At 36.5% G+C, this 25504-nt stretch overlaps 1 protein-coding gene across 2 annotated transcripts in view; it reads right to left on the reverse strand.

Annotated features, from left to right (window-relative positions):
• The window catches only part of MINDY4 (MINDY lysine 48 deubiquitinase 4), a 74059-nt gene that overhangs the window by 37873 nt on the left and 10682 nt on the right, over window positions 1-25504 (reverse strand). For both annotated transcript variants that reach the window (XM_031049848.2, XM_005150015.3), the window contains exons 6-13: window positions 15790-15848; window positions 15470-15579; window positions 14222-14338; window positions 11126-11214; window positions 7986-8087; window positions 6958-7021; window positions 5563-5628; window positions 5256-5323 (exon numbers count right to left, since the gene is read on the reverse strand). In XM_031049848.2, the coding sequence (XP_030905708.2) occupies window positions 5256-5323; window positions 5563-5628; window positions 6958-7021; window positions 7986-8087; window positions 11126-11214; window positions 14222-14338; window positions 15470-15579; window positions 15790-15848 (675 nt within the window). The remainder of the gene's footprint in view (window positions 1-5255; window positions 5324-5562; window positions 5629-6957; window positions 7022-7985; window positions 8088-11125; window positions 11215-14221; window positions 14339-15469; window positions 15580-15789; window positions 15849-25504) is intronic.

A 25504-nucleotide genomic window follows, 5' to 3' on the forward strand; every position in this document is an offset into this window, starting at 1 on the left:
GTGTTCATGTGTATTTTATAGGTTTATGTGGCCAACCTTAATGAAGTGCACAGCCTCCTCTTGATTTATAAAATCACTTTCCTTTTTTTTCCCACACAGACAAAGCCATTGTTTTCTTTATTCTCACACAAACAATTCAGAGAAAAATGAAAGGATACCCAAATGACCAATTCTGACTGCAGAATTACATTTGTGATCTGCTATCAGTAAGTGACAAAGAATTCCTGAGTCAACAAAAGAGATTGCAAATGCTGTGGGTTTGATTCAATTCATCAGCAAACTTGTGAGAAACACAGTAAGTCTGTGTTTCAAATGTGCCTCTATTTATTGTCTCCAGGTAGCATGAAAACTGCAGAACACTGATTTTCCCCAAAAGAATTTGACCTAAAACATTTTCTCACCCAGTATGTTCTTTGTTTTAATAAGTTCTAGTAATGATGGTTTTATGCAGTAATGTTAGTGCACTAAGAAAAATATGGCAATGCAAACAGACATTGTGACTGTTTGGCCAACTGAAATTTAAAGAAGGCTTTTCAATGAATGGATCAGAATCAGCCACAACCCAGTACAGCTATGGTTTTGCACAAGTAAGCATAGTAAGGAAGGTGCCAAGTGTTAGAGGTCATCATGTTGCAACTTCAGTAAGACTGGGGGGTTTACTGAAGCTGCCATTAGCAGGTCAGTGTAAATCACCCTGAGTATTCTTAACTTTCCTACATGCAATGTACCAATCTCAGTGAGGCTGCTATGGGGGCTTGAAGTCCACCTTTAAGCTCAGTCTCTCCCAGGTACGCAGAAAATATCTTACAGCTCTTGACATGAACATTTCAGTACACGTTTTGCACATTCAGGAAGGTTAGTCCCCTGTGCTAGTACAATGTGCCCACTATTTTTTAATTTTTCACTGGTTGTAAGGAAAAAAAAAAGAGGTTCCAATTGTTAGTGACTAGCACTCCTTCCTGTACCAGAAACAACAACACGTTCTCAGCAACTTCCTCAGGAATTCTCACTCCTCTTTGGCCATTTGTTATCAGTTCTACCAGTAATGATCATTTAGTGCATGGAGCATGATAAACTCATTACCCAAATCTACAAAGCAGTGCAAACCCCTGCATTTCCTGGCATGCGTTCTCATTAAATAAAAGTACGTAGGTTGTCAGTGATTTAGAACAACTGCCTGGTAGACCTGGATGAAATGTGGAATTTCCATTTGCAAGAATAATCAGTAACAATGTAAAAATTATGGAGCCAGACCAAAAGTCACCCTATCCCAGCATCCAGTCAGCAGCAGCAGCAGCTAACGTCAAGGCAGAACACAAAAACAGGGCACATGGAGATGACATCTAGACAGGAGCATTTAAAAGTACTTAAGCATGTACGTTCCAGTAATTTGCTTAAATTCATTTGAACCTCTTCATACTTTTGGCCTCCTCATCTCCCAGCAGTGAAAGTTAGTTATACTGTGATAAAAAAAAAAAGTGGTTTGTTTTAAAATCAAAACCTGAGCATTTCCATGACAATACCCAAGTTTTTTGACCTTGAGAAATAATGTATAATCATTCCTTATTCAATGTTTTCATGGATGCCTATATTCTTATCACATCCAAGTTAGCCCTCTTTAATACCAAAAGGGAAAGATTCCAACTGTCCTCACATAGAAGCTAGTCCACATTAAAGGGAAATTTTGTCTTCCAGTGTCTTCTAGTTCTAATGTGTTTTTTACTGACCTGGGGACATAAGGCTAGATGGTAGATAAAGACATAAGAAGATCATATGTTAATACAAACACATTACCATGTTTTTATTTTGTCCTAATTTCTTATCACCATAACCCCCAATGCATTTTTCTTTTTTGCATATCATAGAAAATTGAACTGATATCTTCAAATATAATTAAAGCAGCAGGAATAGCGTCAGCATTTCTCTCTTTTTATATAATAGTCTATTTAAAGCCCATCACTAGGTAAGTACAGCTGAGACTGTATTTTCATCATGTATAATAATCTGCATTATTAACAATTAATTTCATCTACTATTTTATCAGCTAGTCACTCTAAGGCAGAATTAATTTCACCCCTTGATGTTTACAGTGCAAAGCCTCCATAAAAGTAACTTATTTAGATTTCTTTTTTATATAGGGGAGATAAGTAAACATTTCAGGATATGATTTATCTCATTCTAAGCTAAACAGTCAAAACAAGTCAAATAAATCATAATCTTTTCCTCTTTTTTAAGCATAAAGTAATCCTAGATGCAAATATTTCCACAGAAAGTAAATAAAAATAAAATAGATCATTACCCTGAAAATAGCAAACATTTAAGAAGTCTTAGCTAGTAGTTCTCCTTGCAAAATAATAATTAAAAAAAATAAAATAGGCACTGTCCATAGCAATTCTCCTCACCTTTCTTGACATTTATTTTCATGTGGAATGACTCTCTCTTAAAGAAGCTTCTCTGCTTTCACTGAACACAGAGAGACCAGAAAGGACTGATACTTCCCATAATTTATAGAAGGCTAAATTTAGATGAGATTACTCCATTATTAGCACAATGAGATCCTTCTGAACTGCTAGAATTTAGTCACAGATTTAAGAAGGTGTTAAGAGATCTGAATCATTCTGAACTACACCAACTACCACAGCTATCACTCCCGACTTACGTGGCATGGTCACAATTGCATGCCATCTTCTATCTGCTATAAACATGGGAAGGATCTGTACACAGATGTGACTTCTCAAAGGAAGTCTGTAAGCTTTGTGGTCTCATTATCCTGCATTCCTAGTTCACTTCTGGATGAGATGAACTGCACAGGGCTTTGTACAGTGATACTTACCCTTCCATTAATTCACCTCACCATTTAGTCCACATTCACTGCTCTGCTTTTGAGCTTGTATTAATGCTTCCCCACCATATAAAATAAGGAATTATTATTTTCCTCTTATTATATCCTGAAGTGAAAGCTTCAGTAAACACTGGAATTATTAATGGAACAGAATTAGTGAGAAATTTTTGATTGAAAGAAAGATTTCAATATTTGTTAATCAAAATGCCAGTCTTTGTTGAACCAAATGTAATTGCTTTGGTTTGGCTTCAGTGGACTAACCTCTGCATCTTACACAATGTTGTTTTAATTATAACCACGGTTCAAGACACTCCCATCCTTAGTGTTCAACTTGCTTACAAGAAATGTCAATTATTTACATAAGAGTTATTTACAAAGGGACCCCAGTGAGGTAGCACTGTGGGCATATAGTGAAGCACTGAACAAAACAGAAGCATTTCAACATTATTTGAGAAATTAAGATACGTCAACTTCTCAACTAAAATTAATTAATCTAGCATATTCATAGAATATGCACACAAAAATCAGGACAATTGAAACTACCATTAAATTGTTCTCTTTTTTTTTAATTAAAAAAAAACACTGATTTTATTTAAAAAAAACATGACCAAAAAGAAAATATTCCAGGGAGATCTATTACTGGATAAAAATTCCATTACCTAAACCAACTTTTATTTGTCTCTAACTATTCATCCAGTACTATGCCAGTTATGTAAATAATTACTTACAATGCTTCTAACACTCCCTAAATGGTACATATTTCTTGATGATATGGGCAATGAGTCATTTGTCTTGATATTTGTAATATCTTAAGAGAAACACTATGACACAGCCATTCAAATCTATTGCTGAAAATTACATAAACAAAATTTAGTTTGCAATTCTAAAAAAAATCATGCAAAGGTGTGGAAACACATTTCACTGTATCTAGTGATGGTTTTTCTTATAAACAAAAGATAGGTATCAATGCCATACATTACACAGTACCAAGTTAAAATGAAGTTGTGTGATAAAGCCATGAATCTTCTTCAAAACAGAGCTACATTTTATAAACAATTTTAACATTGCAGACCAGAACTGTAAAAATATTTAGATACCTAAAAATGCAAAGAAGCACCACAAGGAATTTTCATGTTCCCTTTAGTCACTTAAGTCCCCCAAATACAAACACAGATGACTGATTAGCTTGTCATAATCCCTCTGTCCAGAATTGAAAGGTGATGAAAAATATAACCTCCTTGCTTGTATTATTAAAGTATGTTCACTGTTTTACAGCAAGTAAAGCAATGCAATCAAGAGTAATTAGGAACATTGCTGCTTTTTGTGATCCTACCAAATACCAAATATACCATTCTTGTTCAAATATCTGTACTTATCTGGACCTTTCTGCTGTTAACTAGATCAGAAAAACAAGAATAAATGACATGCTATAAAATTATCATATAATTTGTGTTACAGTGCAAAAATGGAGTCATGTGCATGGCCTGGAGTGTTACTGTAAGGAAAAGAAAGGAAGAAATTACAACAAAACAGCAAAAAAGTCAAACCTGTAGATGCTTGTAAGAACCTCAGTAGGTGAGCAACATAATGCATTTCACAAATTTGGAATAAGTTGTTACTTATTTTCAAGACAATGCAGAGATGTAAGGAATAAAAGATTACATAAATAAACCCCATGCTGCTTTCAAGTGCACCTGCTCTCTCCACGTCAGTTGTTATTGCAAGCTGTCAGGAAACAGTTCTTTTCACTTGTAGATAACTCTAGGAGATTTTTACAAAACTGAAATTTGACAAAATGAAGAAAGCATTTTTATTCTGACCCACTCTGCTATTCACAGTACCACTGAAATACATTTAATCTGTGCAAAAGCAATGAACTGCAACTGTGTTTTGGCAAACCTCAATGAGTTTTTAAAAGAGCCTATACTGACTTACTCCTTAGAGGTCTGCATATTTATTGCACTTATAAACTGAGACCATATTTGTCATACATTACTTCACCTAAAAATTGGCTGTCCAATCCTTTGTGTATGTGTCTTTCTTTGTCATTATCATTGATGGAGAGATTGGGCATTACAAGAAAGTTATACATCTCTACCTAAGATACCTAAAGTATGTGAAATAAACAACCCTCTAAAACAGTCTTGTTTTCAGCTGTCAATACTGGGAGCATAAGCAACTATCTCAGACATGACACATAATGTTTAGATTAAGTCCTTTGTATCAGGTATGGTAGAATGAAACATGTATTGTGTATAAAAAATAAATAAAACTGCATTACTACCCTATATTTATCAGAGTAAACATCATGACAGATCAAAAAGGCCAGACAGTTAAGTACATTACGGCTGATTTCTCACTGCACAGCTTGTTTACCTTGCAATTAATGAAACAGGGATACAAAGACACTCACAGATTGATAGATCTTGATAAGATGACAGACACAGTCAGAAGGATGCACCCACAGGGACCAGTTTCAAACTGGAAAAGAAAAAGACTAGTTTTATTTTGCTTATTGTGTACATCTTTTGCTCTATTCTACAGAAATGCAAATCAAACTGAAAGCAGAAAGAATTGTTCTCATTTATCTAAAACTGAATTTGCTTCTCTGTTTGTTAAAATGCATGTTCATGCAGTGTTTGAAAAAATGTCCAGGAGATATGAGACTGACAAATACAGAAAGACTGGCAGCTGAACTATAACTTCTCTATACACAGTACCTGGTGAATATTCTGCTGAAGAAAAACAACCAGATCCTCATATCTTGTGGCACTATGCAGAATTAGCTGGGAAGGAAAAAAAAAGTAATTGAAACAATTACAACTCACTTTTATAACCTGAAAGCTGAACTAACATAGACAAAACTTTAGATCTGAATGGAAAGATCTGAGCTAACAAAATGAAGCAAAGATCTAACAAAATCTACCTTTTCTGGTGTTACCTTGTATAATATTGTATCTCAGCACTTTGTATGTTCTGAATTTTTATACTGCTTCTTGTTTTTAAATTTTTTGAAAAGACAGTTTGATTCAACTTTAAGCATTGTTTACGCAATAAAAAACAATTCCTAGAACAAAGGAATACTGCAGCTTTAGAAGACAGAATGGGCAAGTAGCTTAGGAGTTGGTAACTAAGTGGTGAGCCATTTATAGCAGGCATGTATCAGAACACATCATACTCAGAGAATATTCCCATGAATACTATTTAACATGAAGTTCAGGACAGTTCATAGATCTAGGCCCTTACTTCAACATTCTTTGTCTATTTTTCCATCTTCAGATTTGGACAGAAATGATGGTCTTGCAGATACTGTGTGCGGAAAGATTGAGCAGTCTGGATTATATTGCTTTCCATCACATTTTCACTGTGGCTATGTCCATGTGACCTTTGATAAGCAGGACTTAAAGACAGCATAATGGTGTCTGTTGCTCTCTGAAATAGCCAGCAGCATAGAATTATGTTAACATATTAATTAAATAATTTATCTTGCCTCTTGGAAGAGCATTTTATAGCCAGGGATTTCTGCTGCATTCACCTTACTTGCAAAAGTACTTCCAACTTTCCAACACTGTCCGGTTACGACAAGATGTTGACACATTCATTCCTCCATTTAGGAAGCCAGTAATACTTCCTTAAACCACTAAAGCCTGGCTTTTGGCATCACCATCTGCAAAGCCATTTGAGAGCTTCAGATGGAAACAAGGCATAACTGCAGAGTGTTTGCCATTTGGAGCTTCTGGAATTAAAAAAAAAAAAAAAAAGGCAAAGGAGAATATACTGCCTTTTGATGCTCATAGCCATGGTGGTAAACTTCAAAGGATCCACATTCACTTTTACTACATATCAATAAAAGTAGGCAAGCTTATAAGCTTGAAAGATACAGGGCACAAAAAGGACTTCAGGGAGTCCAAGCTGCCCACAGACACTGGGACAATTCAGAGCCAAACAGACTACAGGATTTTGCTATCTTCTATGGGCTTTTGGATCTGAACTAATTTGACATAAAAGACTTTAAAACACTAAGAGAGCAATGGAAATCAGATTCATTGCACTAAAATAAGAAAAAGTAGAAAGAGGATATGGAGAATGTTACTCTGAGTAACACAGAGCCTTACAGTTTCTAAGATTCCATCTGCCTTGTATTTTCCTATGGGAATGAACTGCTGTCTTCCTGATGGCCTGAAGAGGATATTCAGACAAAACCAAAGTTCATATTAAAAGGAACAAAATGGTATTAAAGAGAAATCAACATATTATTATATGAACTGAAAAATGAGCCCAAAATTTTGTATTATCATTTTAACCACTTTTTTAAAAAGAACCTCTTACATAAGTTCATATTATATGTTAAACTTTTATCAATTAAGCATATTCTTTAGCAGTGCTGAGCTCTCCCAGTCTATTTAACATGTTTATACAAAAAGACTAGAAATATGTTTAAGATGTTAATGAGTTTTTATTGGAAACAAATATTACAGCAATGACATTAAAACAAGCAGAAGAACATATGTACAATATCATCACAGAGGAGACATAAATGCAAAATATACAAAATATCATTTGAAATGTCTCTGAATTTGCTGCTTCTGTTTCAGGTTTGAAGAAGAAATTCTGTGCTTAAAAGCTTCTCTGTTATTTTACGGCTATCTTAGTTGTTTTAATAGAAGAAATCACCCAGTTTCACAAACCTGTCTCACTTTAAAATACTGTGCAGGATCCAGTGCAGCCAAAGCTAGTGATCTAAAAGTTAGATGTCTTGTGTACAAGGAACCAAATTGCATAGCATAAACTAAGTTACTAGTAGGCATCTACAGCATAAAGAAATTAATTCCACCCATAATAGAATATCCTGCAATAGAAAACTGCTGGGAGCAAAATGCTGCATCTGAAAAAATCAAGTAAAGATCTGGAGGAATCCTAAGCCTCAATGAAATTCACAGGATCTTTCACAGCAATTACAAATAATTTTACTATTCTGTTCCAGTTACTGGGACAGCAGAAATGACATTTTGCATTTCTCCCTAATCATTTTAAACTACATAAATACATCTTACAAAACTTTCATTTTATAAACTGTGTACATATATAACAGACACAAATATAGAAGCATTATTCAATAATTAAAACCGCTTTCCTTACTTACAGTGCTACAATCGCTTTTTCATTGCTTCCTGCACGCCACAATATGTCTGCAATTGCCATGGTGAGGCATTTAGTCCTGTGAGCTTCTGAAGGTTGAAGACAGCTATAGTCCGGAAAATACAAGAAACAGTCAAGTATCAAAATGTGTGCTGGAAAGCTTACTCATTAGAGGGCAAACTACCCCAATTACAGTATACACAGATTCATAGTATACTTGTAGTTAAATGAAGAAAAGCATTATTTTAGAGACTATTTAGGTGTTGTAATGTCTAATCACCAGGTTCCAGCAAGTTCCCACAGAAAATTATAGTTTAGGTATCTCAGTTCCTTCTATAGTCAAGAAAGAGACAACTGAGATGGCCCACTCAAAAAAAAAAACCACTTTGTGTTGAACAGTCACATAAACAACAAGTCACATAATGGAAAATTGGAAGATTTAAGAATAAAACCCAACATCCATAAACCTGAAAAAATGAACAACAGATCCATGCTGCCAGGAGACACAGAATTGGAATGTTCTCTTGTGGCTTCAAGAATGGCAGTCTTTGAAATTCAGATAATATCAGTCTTAGAGTGTTACCAGCATGGGAGATTATGTCAAAACCTGTTCCCAGCATTTGAGTAAAAGATCTAATAATCTAAAAGACTAAACAAGAAACACCAAACATCAAAAAATTAAACAGACTTCCAAGTTCAATGTCTGCCTTGAATATAATGTTGATTTAGAGAATGTTTCCTTCTGAAAGGTGTGAGATATGGGAAACAATTGGTGAGAGTTTTCAAATACAAAAAATAAAATCACAACGTTCTCTAATCTCTGCCCATGTTCTAATGCAGACAATCAGAAACTTATGGGAAGCATAGCAACTGATTTATGTGTCTGAGAGACACAGCAGAGTAAGGAGACATGATAATTATTTCTTGACTGTTGAAGAAGCCTGAAGTCAAACACTGTAAAGTTGTTCATAATTCGAAAATTCAGGTAAGAATTAGAAATTAATATTAATCCTCTCATTTCAAGCTCTGAGACTTCTCTTTCTGCCTGCCTAAGTTTCTGCCTATGCAAACACATCACAAGAAAAATGTTTATCGCACGAATAAAGCAAAGTCTTTTAAAACTGTGTATATAATAGCAGGGGGAAAATAGGAGAGGCAAATGTTGCCATGTAAACAGGATCAGTTGTAGCTGACTGGAGTTGGGACACTTATAGTTTAAACAATCTGGCCTCAATCAACTTATCTGGGTGCCACATAATTTTATGACATTTATGATCACTGAATAATGTTGAAAGACGAAAAGGTTAACATCTCTATTTTACTAAGGATGACCTGAGACTCAAAGGGACCAAGGAGTAGATGATCAAAGGCTGTTCTCCATGCTGAAACAAATTCTTGGGTTTCAGATCAGAAACAATTCTTTGGTGAATTCTGTGGAGATTCCTTAGCATTAAAATCTAAATGTGTGCTGATTTTCTTGCATGGAAGTTTCTGAGCTTTTCTTTTATGCAGACAAGAGCCTCATTCTGTCCTGAAGTCCACTCCCATTATAATCTGTATTAGGCTAATAAAATTTTGCTAGATAATTTTTGCACTTTAAAAAAGTGCACTCTCAACAGCAGGCTCTTGATAAGAATTATGGACAGATGTGACGTACTGAAATAATTGAACAGAAGAATAAAACTAAACTGCATAACTTTGTAGAATTAACTTCACATTACTCTGCACATGTATTATATCACTAACCCTATCTCTTTGTCAGCCTATGGTAATTGCCTCTAGGTGACTTCAAGGAACAGGCAATTTTCAAGTGATGAATTCATAGCATCTTATTTAGCCTGTGTCTTGGGGTCCACAAGCCAGCAGTGAAACTAATAACTAGCAACAGTAGTAGTAGTAGTAACATTAAAACTCTCAATATTTATTTAATAGACTCTAAGCCTGGTTTTAAACATTCTTAATGGCTAATTAGCTGTCTTGTACCAGAACTGCCTACCCACCAGAACTCCTGGACCTGGACACATGTGTTGATCTTACAGGGCCTGATAATCCTTTGGTTAATTGTCACTTCCCATCCTGGGTGTTGAAGGCAAATAAGCTCTACAGGTTCCTGTTTCTTTCCATTATTGATGAAAAAGCCCAAACAATTAATTTACATTAAGTGTAAGTCAGACAAAACTAAGGAAAATCAAAAAAGACCCTGTCACTGTCCTAAACAGTTCCAAGCAAGAAAGTGCATATTTAAGGCCCAGTTTTTAAACATGATGAACATTTATACATTGCAAGGTAATGAAGTTCAAGAACATCTCAGTCTGAAAGCTCTTCTTCTGACTAAATTGATGTCAGTGTATTATCCACAAATAATACAAGGTGGTGGCAGCATAAACCAGTAAAATACTGTTATGCCTGTTCAACAAACTGTGCCTATAAGCACAGGAAAGCTTAGAGATTTTTTTTTGTTTCATAATGGACTTAATTTCTTACTGAGAACAAAAGGTGAATAAGAGAAGTCAGGTAATAAAAGTAATCTTTTTAGACATTATTTTCTAGCATTTGATTGAATGAGCCCTGCTCCGTTAGCAAAGTGACATGTACATTAATGTTATAGTAGTCCAAGCAATTTTCCTTGATACCAGCAATATTTAACGATGTTTCTTTAAAGTAGAAAATATACACATAGAATTTAAATTCAAATTCTACTATGGAGTTCAACTTGAAAGACTGAACACAGTGGAAAGAAAAAAAAATAAAGCTTTAAGTTTAATTTTTCACCCTCCTTGAGATTCTGAGTGTCAAAACTTGCATAAATTTCATGGTCTTTCAAACCATCAACAGATTTTCTTTGGAATTATACCTCTGTGAGATCTCAAGGTTAAATAATTTTCATTGGCCTCAATTCAAGCTGTTGGATTTTTTAAGAAGTTCTTGGGTTATTCACAAGCAAGTAATTATACAAATAAAACATCAACCTCTAAATTACTGCAGTTGAAAGGGAAGTAAATACAAGAAAATCATATGCTACTTTCTCTCTCAAAGAGAAGTTCAACAAGTTCAAATGCAAAAGGCTCCTGAGTGGCTGCAGCAGAGAAAAATAAATTTCTACTTATGTATGGAAAATATTTCTGTTGTCAGTTGCTGACTCACCGAATGTCTTTATTCCTATTACTGTCTGCAAAAATAAGCCGTTGTAGGACACAAGCTTGAACTGCAGCCAGTACTCCACATGGGCCACCCTGCGGGGAATAATGGACACTCCATGAGCAAAACAATTTGCGCTGTTTGATGCTGGTGAAAACTTCTGTAATCCATGTCCTTCCATTCAGGCTTAAGTTATTCTTTCATCTGTCTTTTCATCCACGACTTTTCATGCCCTCTGTTACTCTATTACATTTTTTTGCAAGCCAATGAAAATCAGCATTACTAACTGGTACTGGTTTTCCCACCTATTTTTTTTCCTGAAAATGCCTAGACATCTATAACGTCAAAGACTTTTTAAAATCTGTTCTGTGATTATGGAAAGAAATGAAAGATCTCCTGATCCGTATTGAGCCACAGCTTACATTAACATCCCTAAGAGAAATCAAACCTGTTTTCCAAAGGTTGAAAATATGCCTTGCTCTTTTACCTCTGAGCATTATGCCTCCTCTCAAGTAGCCACTTAAATCACTAACCAAAGATTTTGGTGTTTTGTATAGCTCTTTGCACTAGCCAGCTACCCCACTGGGGAAAAACAATGATTATAAGAAAGTATGGATGAGCCAGCAAGTTTTCTGGAGAGTCTGTGGTTTGATTTTATTTCTCAGGTTGTCCTAGGTAGAGCATCAGACCTGCAATGGGACCTGCAGGTACAGGCAGTATGCACAGTATGCAACCTAGAAAATTAATGTCCTATAATCATAAAATAGCTGTTGATACCTGCCATTTTTTCATTTGTATTGTACACACTCTAACTCTATAATTATTTCATAGAGTCATAGGAATAGTTAGGATTGGAAAGGACCTCAAGATCATCTAGCTCCAACCCTCCTGCCATGGGCAGGGACACCTCACACTAAACCATATCACCCAAGGCTTCATCCAGCCTGGTCTTGAACACTGCCAGGGATGGAGCATTCACAACCTCCCTGGGCAACCCATTCCAGTACCTCACCACCCTAACAGTAAAGAATTTCTTCCTTATATCCAGTCTAAACCTCTGCTGTTTATCGGGAGAACTGGCTACACAGGACTTGGAGAAGGCTGAGGTTCTGAATGGCTTCTTTGCCTCGGTCTTCACTGGCAAAGGCTCTGACCGCAGCACCCGAGTCTTGGAAGGCGGACGCAGGGACAAGTGATCAGTTAACAGAAAGTTTGTGGGTCAGGGTTAAGGGGAAATCGGTGATGGGACACATTACTGTGGGGATCTGTTACTGACTGCCTGATCAAGAGGAACCTGGGGATGAAGAACTCTACAGACAGATAGGAAAAGCCTCATGCTCATAGGCCCTTGTTCCCATGGGGGACTTCAACCACCCTGACATCTGTTGGGGCAACGGTACAGCCCGGCACAAGCAATCCAGGAGGTTTCTCGATTGTGTGGAAGACACCTTCCTTCTGCAAGCAATAAAGGAGCCGACGAGGAGAGGTGCCCTGCTTGACCTCGTGCTCACCAAAAGGGAAGGGCTCATTGGAAATGTGACTCTCCAGGGAAGTCTTGGATGCAGTGATCGCGAGATGGTCGAATTTGAGGTCCTCAAGACAGTGAGAAGAGCGTGCAGTAAGCTCACTGCCCTGGACTTCAAGAGTGCAGACTTTGGCGTCTTCAGGAACCTGCTTAGCAAGATTCCATGGGATATAGCCCTAGAGGGCAAGGGGGCCCAAGACTCCTGGTTAATATTCAAGGATCACCTGCTACAAGCTCAGGAGTGTTGCATCCCGACCAGAAGGAAGTGCAGCAGGAGGGCCAGGAGACCTCCTTGGATGGATATGGAGCTGCTGAGAAAAATTCACAAGAAAAAAGAGGCTTATAAAAGGTGGAAGCAAGGACAGGTGGCCTGGGATGAATACAGGGATGTTGTCAGGGTAGTTAGGGACCAAGTTAGGAAAGCTAAGGCCCAATTGGAGCTAAACTTGGCAACGGGTGTTAAAGATAATAGGAAGGGATTTTATAGGTATGTAGTGGCTAAAAAACAGACTAAGAATTTACATAACTAAAGAGTGAATAATCTGAAATACATTAAGGAAAAAAGCAAGGTTTATTTCAGTCCACTAGGTAAAGCCTCTCAGTCAAAAAAGAGGAACCATTCTAAGCATCTTATAGCACCACAGTAACTTAATGCAGAAGAGAATCAAACAATTGTTGAACTAAAATTAATTTTATAGTGAAGAGGAATATATTAGCTATATGAAATAAACACATCTGAGCAAAACATGCCTATTTACTATTTTTATTGTGGAATTTATAGTAGGGAACTTAATGGCCAATGAGTAACATTTACTATGGACCAGTGAACATTACTGCCATGGTTCCTTTTGGAGTTTAAATTAACACTTACTGCTTTTTACCACTAGGTAGATAATGCCTAGAATTGATGAAAACCTTATTTTATGGAGGAGCTGGCATCTTGAGGCTGCAGTCCAGAATTACAGAAACATGGCTGCAAAAGAGGTGGTCCTACCAGCAGTTTCAGTGTACTGGTCCAGTGACACTGCAGGGCCATTTGCTCCCTTTCACTTTACGAACGATGCAGCCCCCATAATGTGACCCTCATAATTTGACTCCTACATCTTTAAGAAGCAAAAATATCATTGTGATTTCCCAGGAACTGCAGGCAATTCTCGCTATGTCCCCCCATTCTGAGACAGATCAAGCTCCATCTTAAGCTTGTTAAACATTACCCCCACATACAATTTTTCTCTTAAACTCAACCCTTGATTTATGCCCTTTTATTTTTTTACCACGACTAGCTTTCAGCTGAAGTGGCTTGCCTTTCTCCCTACAAATAACTTCTCATCACACACATACACATGCACACTTTCTGCAGTTAATTTAAGATTCCCTCAGAAATACTCCATTGTTCTCAAGTCTCCCAACAGGACTTGACAAGGTGACATCATCCAGTGATAACCAGAGAAGTCAAAGAAAGAGGAGAGTCTTTAGAAGACCTTTTTGTATTTTTATTTTTTAACTGCTGAAACACACAGCCTTTGCAAACTCAGTGAGGAAAGCAAAGATCACTTTAAGGAAGTAAATTACAGTACCTTTTTTTGCACAATGCCGTATTTTAACTGTGGTATGTTATTAAATGTAAAATTCTGTATTTTCCATTCTTCACTGAAGCAACAAAGACTAGAGCCAAACAGAAGATTTTTTAACTCCTACAAAAAAAAGAAAGAAAAAAGTTATTTCAAAAACAAATCCAAATCATAGGTATGTTTTCTTACAGAGATTTGTAGAAAGGAAAGGAGGGGCGTGGAAGGTTAATGACTAACTCACTATAACCAGCCTTTTCTGTTTTATACATACTGTAAACAGTAACATTCAAACGAAAAGGAGCAATTTTTTCCTTTTCCTGCAATATTCCTTCAACTCTAGTGCTGTGTGCTGCTCAGCACAGGAAACTCTATGCCGATTGTCTGGGGTACAGTTTCGCATGGAAGCATTACAGAATATTCCCTTAAATTTAACACCTAGTAAAACTACTCCTACTAATGGTTACCTTAGGGAGAAAAGCACCCTACTGGACACAGCATGGAGAAAAGGCATCCTGTTTTGCCTGTTAAAGTTGTTGGTATGAGATGAATGTTACTCAAATGTCTGACTGCTGTAGTCGGATGGCACGTCAGCATATGCCAAATCAAGATCTTGGCCTGAAAACCTGCCAACCACTACTCCTGAGGAACAGCTAAAACACATAAATTGCATTCATGCTAAAGCAAAGCTGAGTACATAAGCACAAGCTATTCAGTGTTTATACAGTTATTCGGACTTCTTTGATCTAGCAAAGAAATTGGAAGGCACCCTCCTTAATTTTAGTCTGAGGTTTTTTTCTCTCCTCTGTCTGAATTGGAAGGAAAATATTAAAAGTAATAATGGTTCCATCTCTGTTCAAAATAAGGAAGATAAACAAGGGAGAAACAGTGATAGGGGAATAACAAACTTCTTCTGAACCACTGTCAGATAAAAACTGGATGATAAGCACATGAATATCTGGCTACAGGTATTAATAAGACAATGCAAGCTTCTTTAATTAAAGCTGTTATCTATACTTCAAGTGGGCTAATGCATTCTGGCGTGCTCTTCTGGTATTTTTTCTGAACTTTAAATGTCACCCCTCCATTATTTTTAGTCCTGAGTACCAAATAAGGAATACACTCAGGAATGAATACAACACATATTAAATCACATACAAACATGCACCACAGAGTAATCCATTGCAGCTTTGACCAACTCAGCTGAAAAAACATTCTCACACATCAATTTGTATTTACAATCATTATTAGTCTTACTTTTGCGAGAGAAATATCAATTGCCTTTGATACTACTTGGAGCATATACAGTGTTGAAAGATCCGAGTTTTTAATAACTTCTCCAGTTGTTTCTTCAGCCTCAACATCAACTGAAAGAAAAAAAAATCATATGTTGAATGAGAAAAATTGCTTCCCCCAGCAGGCTCAGTGCCAGGGGGTCATGAATATGAGAATTAACACTTTCTTGTGTTTCTCTTAATCAACTAAAAGTTACAAAAGAAGCGACTCATATGTATTTGGCTACAGCTGTTATGAGGAATAAGATGGTAAAAGCCAAACAGAAGCTTGGCATAACTTACCTAATTCTAGGACATCTTTCATCTGGTCTTCTTTATAGCAAGTAGATCCTGGAGACCTCCTACATGAAAATTAATCAAAAATGACTGACCAAATGTTCACTTAATGAGGAAAAGCTGTTTGAATAAACAAGAAGAAACATGGAGTATGCCTGCGTAAAGATACAATTTTATTCATTTGTGTGATTTTGGTATATGCCATGTCCTGAAAGCTCATACACGGGGCAGATTTTATACTGCCCTGCATTTTAAGTAAGGATATTCACATATATTTGACTGCCTCTCGGTTTGAAGAATCAGGAAATAAAATAAAATTTACATCCCTGAGGGGGAATCAGGATGAGACTCAAACTAGTCACTAAACTTACCGAAATATCCAAATAATACAAGTGAGAAAGTTGTTAGTCTGAAGTCCTTTACCAAGGCCCTTTTTAAATTCACTTATATGCAGCAGTTATTCACAACTGCCCTTGTGATTAAATTATATATATTACATAAATAACATGTTAAAAAATCATATAAACAATTACTAAAAGGACTAAGCATTTCTTGGCTGTGAAGTCAGAATTTAAATAGAATACTAGGTTTTTGGAGGTGAGGTGGGTTTATTCTTACTGTTAAATTTGTACTAAAATGAATTCATAACCAAGTTAAAGTTTCAAATAACTACTGCAAAAAAAAAAAGGTCACCTTTTTTTTTTCTTTTTTTTTTTGAAAGAGCAACACTGCATCATTAGTGTTTGCTTTGGGAAAAAAGGTATTATGCTGATAGCCCTTTTAAAAATAGTATGTAATAATTTCCTCAGCAACATTCTTTGTATGCATGATATTATATTATTATAGCAACAACTACTGTCATATCACATACTTTCCATTAACCTAATTTCCTTTTTCAGTGTGTGAAAGATGAATAAAACCAGAATACAGACATATCACACTCAGGACTTCCCCAGTCTAGAAGCATTTTGGCACCTTTCTCAGTGATGATAGTCTTTGATACTATGAGAAAAGAAACACTTTTTCTCTATAAAAAAAGTTAAAGGATTTATGCAATGAAATGTGGATGGCCACAATTCAGAAAAGATAGAATGGAAATGAATCATCCATGTTACCAGGGTGGTAAAAATAAGTAGGATGCCCAGCAGGTCACTATAAATAAGAGGACTGAGAGCAAATTTGTATAGTGGCACAAGTAGTATTGAGTTCTCACTGAATATAACAGTACTTTTAATGTGATACAGAGTTGAATATAGCTGACTGTGTTATAGTTTAAAATACAATCTATTTTTCCCTTGCTTTTTGCTAATATTGAATTTTAGCTGAGATTTCTTTCTGCTAGTTACTTGCTAGTATGTTCATCTCTCCTAGTCATTTGCCAATAAAATGTTTTCCAGGCCAATACTCATGTCATTTAACTGCTCTTAGACATAACCATGATCCACATTTTTGTTTTGTCTAAGATCACACACTATTGTTTCTTGTTTCCTAGAGAGTAACATGTTTCTTCCTAGGTCAACCCATTTTAATCTAGTTTTGGAAAAGCATAACTCCTAACACTTAATAAAGCAGCATTACAGGTTACAGGATCCTATGTGGACTCAGTTGCAGCTTTGGAATGGCTTGGGTCTCCTATAGGTACTGTATCATATCTTCTACCTTCATTACATATCTTGGTTACCTTACAGTCTCAAATAGTACTATATGCCTATGTTTAGGCATGTAGATCACTCCCTATATCATGTTAGCACCCTTGATTCATTGTTGTCCTAAACACTTCTCCTCAGTATAGATTATCTGAAAATATCTATAAATGAAAAAAAAAAAACCTACAGTACAATTCATATATAGCTCACCTGGCACCAGTTTTTGTAATATTGCTTTCTGGAAAGTCTGAATGATTTTGATTTTACACCCTTTCCAGGAAGGACCAAGCCCAGGATGCAAAGTACTCTGAATTCTCAAGGCTGAGAATTCCCATCAAGCTGAGGAAAGAGCTGACATTGAAGATTGATGTAGGGTGCTTTCTGGTTAAGTGGGTATTTTTGCAGGTGTACGTTTCCTCCTTAAGGGGAACTCATGCTTCTCAAAACACTGTCGGAACATTTATTGCAATTTCCATTTCAGCATATGGTTACTGTTCCAGGAAAATTTACTGTACACATAAAACCATACAGTTAGAATACTTAGGAAGGGGGAAGCCATCCATCATGGCAAAAAAATGGGACAGGAAGAAAATATGTTTCATTATAAACATACTATACAGTACTTTCTCCAAATATTTGAACATTCCTATCTGATCTTCAAGCATTGCAGAATATTGAATTTATGCAGAATAGCTGAACTCACAGAGAAAACTCTTTTTGGAACAATAATGCATGTATACTCCTCAATTTCCTATTTATACTGCCATACACAGGCGGTCAAATAAGCAAAGTGGCTTAAAAAATAAACACTGATCATCAGTGGCTTTAAGATGACTGTTGGTAAAACTTATTTTTACTGCCTGATTACAACAGCTTTTCTACTGGACATACATCTTTTCTGCATAATAATTTTAGGGTCAGAAGGATGCCTAGAAGTTACAATGCAATCATCTAGTCTCATGCTGTTATGCCATACACAGATATATATGACATTCTTGGTGCCTGAGTAAGATCTGCAGAGTAGGTAAGAAAAAGATTAAATTCTGTTACTACTTGCAAAAGGGTAAACAAGGTTATTATACTCACTGAGGGTTGACACTGCTCTAGGACAAGATCATAAAAACAAAATTATTAAAAGCAATTGTAAAGAAGCAATGGAAATAATCAATACCAGGCAACATATTTATGTGGGAAAAAGACCTTATTAAGAAGATTTAATATAAATTCTGCCACATTTGTAGGTCTGGCTGACAAAGATAACAGAGCTCACACACTTAATTACTCCAAACTGCCTTATTAGTTAAGACCTGCATATGACTCAACTGGCACATTATCAGTATGAAAAATTAATTCATTAAAAGATGGCTCATTGACAAATACAAAAAAGATAAATTAAAAACCTGCCATTGAAAGAGGCATTTCTAATAAGCTCACTTATGAATCTGCATTCATCCTGCTGAATTTTATTAGTTGTCACTGTCGTGACAACTCATGAAAACTACAACTTTGCTAAGAAAGTTTGTATATGAACAAAATACGATGATAATCACAGGTTGAGCTAAAAGATGGCTTGAACTGCATGATGAATTCTGCTCACCTTAACAGAATGCTCTCTCCTAGGCAATGAATGAATATTTATCTCCAGCTACAAAACCAGACCTACTATAATAAAAGTGTAGCTCCTTCATTCATACTCTTCTCTACCAGATTTCTCAATGTAATATCTCCACACTGGAATTTTCAAGAAACACAGTACCCACTCATGTGAACTGACCATTCATCAATTCAAAACAGTTGACAGCAACATAAACAACTATCAGTACAATAAACAGGGAGCTAAAACTCCATTAAAGATGATTACAAGATACCAGCTAAGAGACACTACATAAGGTATTGAGAAGGGTTCCCAAACGTCAACATTTTATCAGTTCATATTAGGTGAGGTGAATTCAAGCTTTTGTTCTGTTTGTCCCATATGAAGTACCCACTCTGTCTGATTTGGGGCTTCAATTTTCAGGCCATTTATTTTTAAGGACGTGATTTTTTTGTGGCCTTACATTTCCTGTCAGAAACCTCAGATTTTTAATATTTCAAACCACTGTAACCTGACATATTTTATCAAAATAAATTATGTGTCTGAAAGCTAATATCAAGTGTTAAATTGGAAGAAGACAAAAGTTTACACTGAGGAGTGGGATAGTTCTCTTATTTTATTGTACAAAAAAGATGAGTACGGGTAACAGTCTATTGGTGAGCACACGTATTGTAGAGAGAGGTTTTACCTCCTCGTAAAGTAATCTTAGGGAGAGTAACACACTGGGGGACAGTATTTCCTTGTGCTACCTGCAAACAACTGATTTTTAAGTGGAAGGTAATTTCTTATGCTGCTTCCTACCATACTCCCCCAATGCTAGTACATAGACATAGGGAAAGGAAATGGTGTGAAGCTCTGCCAGCGAAACAGGATGTGCACTGTCTGTTCTTGCTTTACATTTGAGAAGATCTAGAGCCGCTCAGTGTTTGCATGAACAAGGCAAATTCTCAGTTGACTGAATGCATTTTAGGCAATGGGCTGGACCTCTCCAGTTTTACATCCTTTCCAAAAATAAAGGATGCCATTTGTCATTTCCAGTAATTGCAAAGTGCCTCTTCCTATGGGGTGCTGGAAAAATACTAAAAGGGCAAATGGCAGCACACACAGATGTTATGTTGAAGGCTATGATGCCATAAATCCATTGGCACAAAACAAAAGTCACAATAGTTTTATTACTTTTATTTTAGATTCTTTTTTCCGGTCCAAGCATTATGTTATAAAAGGTGTTATGCAACTCCAGATACTTAAAGGTTTTCACTACTGTATGATTTGGCAACTTCAAACTCTCTCTCTATGCACATGGGTTAGTTAAATCCCTATTCCCCAAAGATAATCCCATTTTGCTTGACAGCCATTCTTCTGACTGCCAACTGCAAGAGTCAAATAAAGACTCACTCCCCAGCTGGCAGCTGAGCACAACCCGGGAAGGTTTGGGTAGTCTCTCAGGGAAGGTGCCCACTGCACTATTCTTACTGTGCTTCCTGCCTGTAAAGCCACACCACAGCATTGACAAAAGCTTGAGATGACGCCATGTGCTTCTTCATATGGCCAAGGACAATGCCTGGTGCTACGCACAGATCACAAACAGACAAAGATGGAAGGAAACACGCAAAGGTAATTTACTACTAGGCTGCTCCAACTCTGCATTCTTTTCCATTCTTTTATCTGAAATGCTGCATTCTGACTAAACTCCTATTTCCTAGAAATGCCACCATTGCCCAATACATCCTCTTCCTCTCATAGTGAGAAAAATGCAATGAATTCCTCAGACATTGCTCATACATAGTGCATGTCACTGAGCGTGCCTGCATACACTGAAATTAGTTGGGGTTTTCTGACTGCTTTTAAACAGGCTCCACTTTATAACAATGTGGCTATCTGAGCTCAGACTTCATTTCACAGAATAAGCTATTAAGGTGATGAGTACTTTGGGGAACTGCTCAACATCTCACAGGATAAAACTTTATTACTTACCAAAATGCCAGATATCATTTTAGACAGAGCAATCTCATCTGACACATTGATTTTGTGTATAATAGTGAAATATTACAGCCCACTGGGCAAAGAGTACAGAATTCGCTATTCCTAGAAAACCTATTTTTATACCAAAATGCACAGTAGAAAAGACTGGAGCCAATCATAACTGTTGAGTAAATAGTGTACATTACATAACTTTGCTGGAACTCTTTTTCGTTTGAGTTAAAAATTCAATTTTATTAAAAAAAAAATCACAAAACTGGAATTTTGCTTAGTATTCTTTATGAAATCCAACATTCACATATTGACCTTCATTAGGCACTGTATTTTCCTGTTTCAATGATAGCCCATATTTAAAAGAGGGAAGCTGCTTTGGCTTTCTTATTTCTGTCATGAGTTCAGAATCACAGAATAACTGAGGTTGGAAGGAACCTCTGGAGTGTACCTAGTCCACCCTTCTGTTCAGAGCAGGTTACACTGCAGTAAGCTGCTCAAGGCCATGTCATATTTTGAGTGTCTCCAGGATGGAGACACCACAGACTCCTTAAGCAACCTGCTCCAGCATTTCCACCCTCACAGGAAAACATTCCTTGATCACATGTGCCAGGAAGTTATCATCAATGAAGTCCAGAAACCTCCTGGATTGCTTGTGCTCTGCTTTGTGGGTTATACTGGTAGAGGGAAGTTCAAATCATGCCCTGAATTTGCTCAGAAACTCATGTCTAAAATTCTCTGCTAATGTTCTAACATAAATGAGCACAGCTTTTGTCAATCATGTACAATTGACAGGCATAGGTTTGATCCTCACATACAAAATAAGCTTTTTTATTCCTGTTAATAACAGAAAGCATGAATATTAATACTTTAAGGACCACAGCATTTTCAAAATATTATTTTGAAAGTCTCAGGTATCTAAAAGAATACAAAAACCCTGCAAATATTTTTAAAGGCTTTAAAGGATTTCTTTTAAGAAGATTAGTATTTTGTTTTCCTCTAAGGATGCCCCAGCTCTATAAAAGTGAATTTTTTAGAGACTTTTTGGTGGAACATATGAAAGGGAAAAGGCAGGAATTTTCAGTAATATAATGGGCTCACCTGTACTGGTTTCCATTCAAGGTAAAGAAAGCCATAGGTAGTTCAGAAAGCAAAGTAAAGCCATTCACTTCTTGTCAGCCTTATATAGAAATGCAGGGAGTTGAAGAGAGACACTTTTTCTATAGGAACACATATTGCCTCACCATAGAAGATTAAACTGGCTTCAGAATGATACTACAAAGACCATTTTGGAGGAAGAGACACTATAACACTGAGGAGACATTTCACATTCAATGTGCTTGAGACTGAAGGTAAGAAGTCATATGCTTGTGATAAACTGCGGTGACAAATGTGCTAATATGATTTTATAAAGCTGGGAATCATGTCATGAGCAGAAAATGATTGTTCTTACCCTGTATTAGTGAGAATCACTGTGTGACAAAGTTAGACGAGTCCTTAAATACATGGAAGAAACACAAACAAATCAATACAACCTAACAGAAAAGAAACAGCAAAATTTCAGAGCAGGAAAAATAAAAATTCAAGCAGATGATACAAGATTTAGACAAAAAATGCCTAAAGGAACATGAAAAATAATTAGAATGATTAGAATTAGAATAATAATTAGAATTAGAATAATAAGAGGAATTAAATAATAAGAACATAGGCAAATGTGCAGCAAAGAACAGAAAGATCAGTCAAAAATTAATGTCATCTATGGATAATATGGCAGAAAGCAAATGTAACGTGAACATAAGGGAGAAATTCTTCAGGCTAAGGACTGCTAGATGCTGGAATATATTCTCAGGGGAGAGGTGTCACTTGAGTCATTTAAGACTGGACTAGACAAACCCCTGGAAAAAGCATTACAGCAAATATATATAGAGAGGAATGAGTAATCTGCCATAGAAACAAATGACCTTAAATGGTCTTTTCCATCTGTAACTTCTAAGATTCTATGAAATATGAGTAATGTTTCACTAAGGAACTTGGTATCTATGGCAATTCACTAACCCTACCCTATTTGTGTCAGAATGCAGAGCACTGCCACAAAAAAAGGCTTATTACCAAATAATTAGTGATATTTTGGGAACCACTAAAGAGTGCTCAGCGAAGGTGAACTCAGTTGAGAGACTACTGCAGGACGAGAAATTCTCTGAACTCACTGGCAGTTCTTTCCTGGTCGTGGAGATGAAGTGCATCAGAGATACTTTAGGTTTTGGTTGGAAAAGGCATCTGAAGCCAAGTTACACAGTCATAAAACTGTCCCTCCTGTCTGAAATACCCATCTGTACTGGCAGGCTTCTGAAAGGAAACCACTAGCTCACATTCAGTTTTGTAGCCAAGACTGATGGCAAGGCAAAGGAGGATATGGCAGATGCAATTAGAAGAACTGGATAAGGAGGGTGATTGTTCACAATGAAAGCATGAGTGAAGAATCAATTACCTTCCTTGCTCCTGAAACTGTATTATAGATCTCTGCCTTTGAACAATGGAATTCACTGCTGTATGCTTTTGCTCACTAATGGCAGAAGAAAATTTTTGTTCTCATGTAACAATATTCACATTTCTTTTTGCCTTTATGATAGCCATTCCCTTTTAATTTCTGTGAAATTGGCAAGACATTCTTAACTTCAGGTCCTGATTGTTAAGGCCTTGATTGCTAAGGATTGGATTTTTGATTCTAATTTTGTACCTTTTTATTCTTTCGGTGCTCTGAGTCTAATCTCTATGCTATTTTTCTTGGAATTGGGGAGGGAAACTAAAAGTTCAAACATGGCAATATGTTCATCTTCTTCTTAACTACCAGAAGTGAAACTGAGGTCTCCAGGTAATATCTATCTAACTCAGCATAATGTGGTTCCACTACACTGCAGAACTGCCTAGTCAAAATGCAGCTGGCCAGCCCAGATTTACTCACTTACAAACCATCCAGCTGAGAACTGGAAGGTTTCCACATCACTAGTACACATTGACAGAATTAAGGGACATTGAAAATTCAGAGAGCTCTTCAACTTCAAAGGCTGCATAAGCAACAACTGCCTCTGTAGCTGAGACAAAAGAACCCTTTCTCAACTGCTGTGAAGTGGTTTTGCTTGCTTTTCCCCAATTTTGTTTGTTCAAGCTATGGAACATGGAGAAATCTTGACCTTCTAACACCATTTAGCCTTCACAAATAACTCACTATTCACCACGGTTTTTCTGGAAAAGCAATAGAAAGATCTTAATCCAAGGTCTGGCATCAACTTTAACAACTGTTTATTTTTTTACAGTTCCTAAAGATCATTAATTTCATTTCAATATAGACCCTCATTCTTTATTCTGTGTATTCAGCTAATGCTAAATACTTCCTCCTTATAGGGAATTCAGCATTAAGGAGAATCACAGAAGGGTCGAGGTTGGAAGGCACTTCTGAAGGTCATCTGGGCTAACCACCCTGCTCAAGGGAGGGTTGACCCTACCTCAAGATATTTAAGTAACAGGGAACCTTTCCCCACTTCCATTCAAGGCTCTGCCCAGGTTAAAAGACCCTCTTTGTAGGTAAGCACTTAATTTGGGTCATCACAGAAATCCAAGTCAAGAAATCTTGTCAGGAAATCAAAATTATATCTATTTGCAGAAAGTCAGAACCTCCAATTTGTAATGAGGACAAACTTCTATGTGAAATAAGGTATTCAGAGGCCTAGCTTCATGTTGATACTATAAGACTGAAACATCAAGTCACAAATCTAGCCTCCTAGCCACACACACTTCATGTAGTAGCTAAGAATTTGATAGCTGATGAAAGAAAGCATGATCATTTCTTTCATTAAAACATGTGAGTCAAAATACCGTGGATCTGTATTTCCCCAGGACATACTTAGAGACAGGTATTTCTGCCCACTCAGCTACTTAACATTTATTCAATAATATAGTCTTTTGAAGTGTGGCAGTGGTTTTGCTTCATTTTTTTTTGTCTCATATGGAGACAATGGATGGCTGCTGCCTGTGTGCAATTTTTTCCTTCTTTTTTTTTTGCATATGAGAAAAGAGAATGAAAAGTACAGCAAATGGAAGGAAATATAACATTTGTATATTTTCACTTTTCTACGGGAAACAAAAACAGAATTGCAGGTGCCTTGGAATGAACTAGCTGTGGTAAGCCTATATAGATTTTCAGCTACTCATCTAAATACCTAGATTAGCATTAATGTCAGAGTGGTCAGGTGTCAGGTAGTAACAGAGAACGAAAAAGGATCTAGACAAATATCCAAATAAATTTAAAAATTTCATTTAAAATTTAATTTAAAAATATATTGCAATTTTTCATGCCTCGAAATGCTCAAGCACTCTGGCCAAATCCTGAAAGGCTCTCAAACACTGCGGGATTTGGTCAAAGGGATATAAAAACCTTGCAAGAGCCAGGCCTTATATTGTAATGGTCAGTGTTTATTTGGAGGCTCACTTCCACTCTCTGTTACTTCCACTT

The sequence above is a fragment of the Melopsittacus undulatus genome, chromosome 1 (genome assembly GCF_012275295.1).
Source record: "Melopsittacus undulatus isolate bMelUnd1 chromosome 1, bMelUnd1.mat.Z, whole genome shotgun sequence".
NCBI classification, from domain to species: domain Eukaryota; kingdom Metazoa; phylum Chordata; class Aves; order Psittaciformes; family Psittaculidae; genus Melopsittacus; species Melopsittacus undulatus.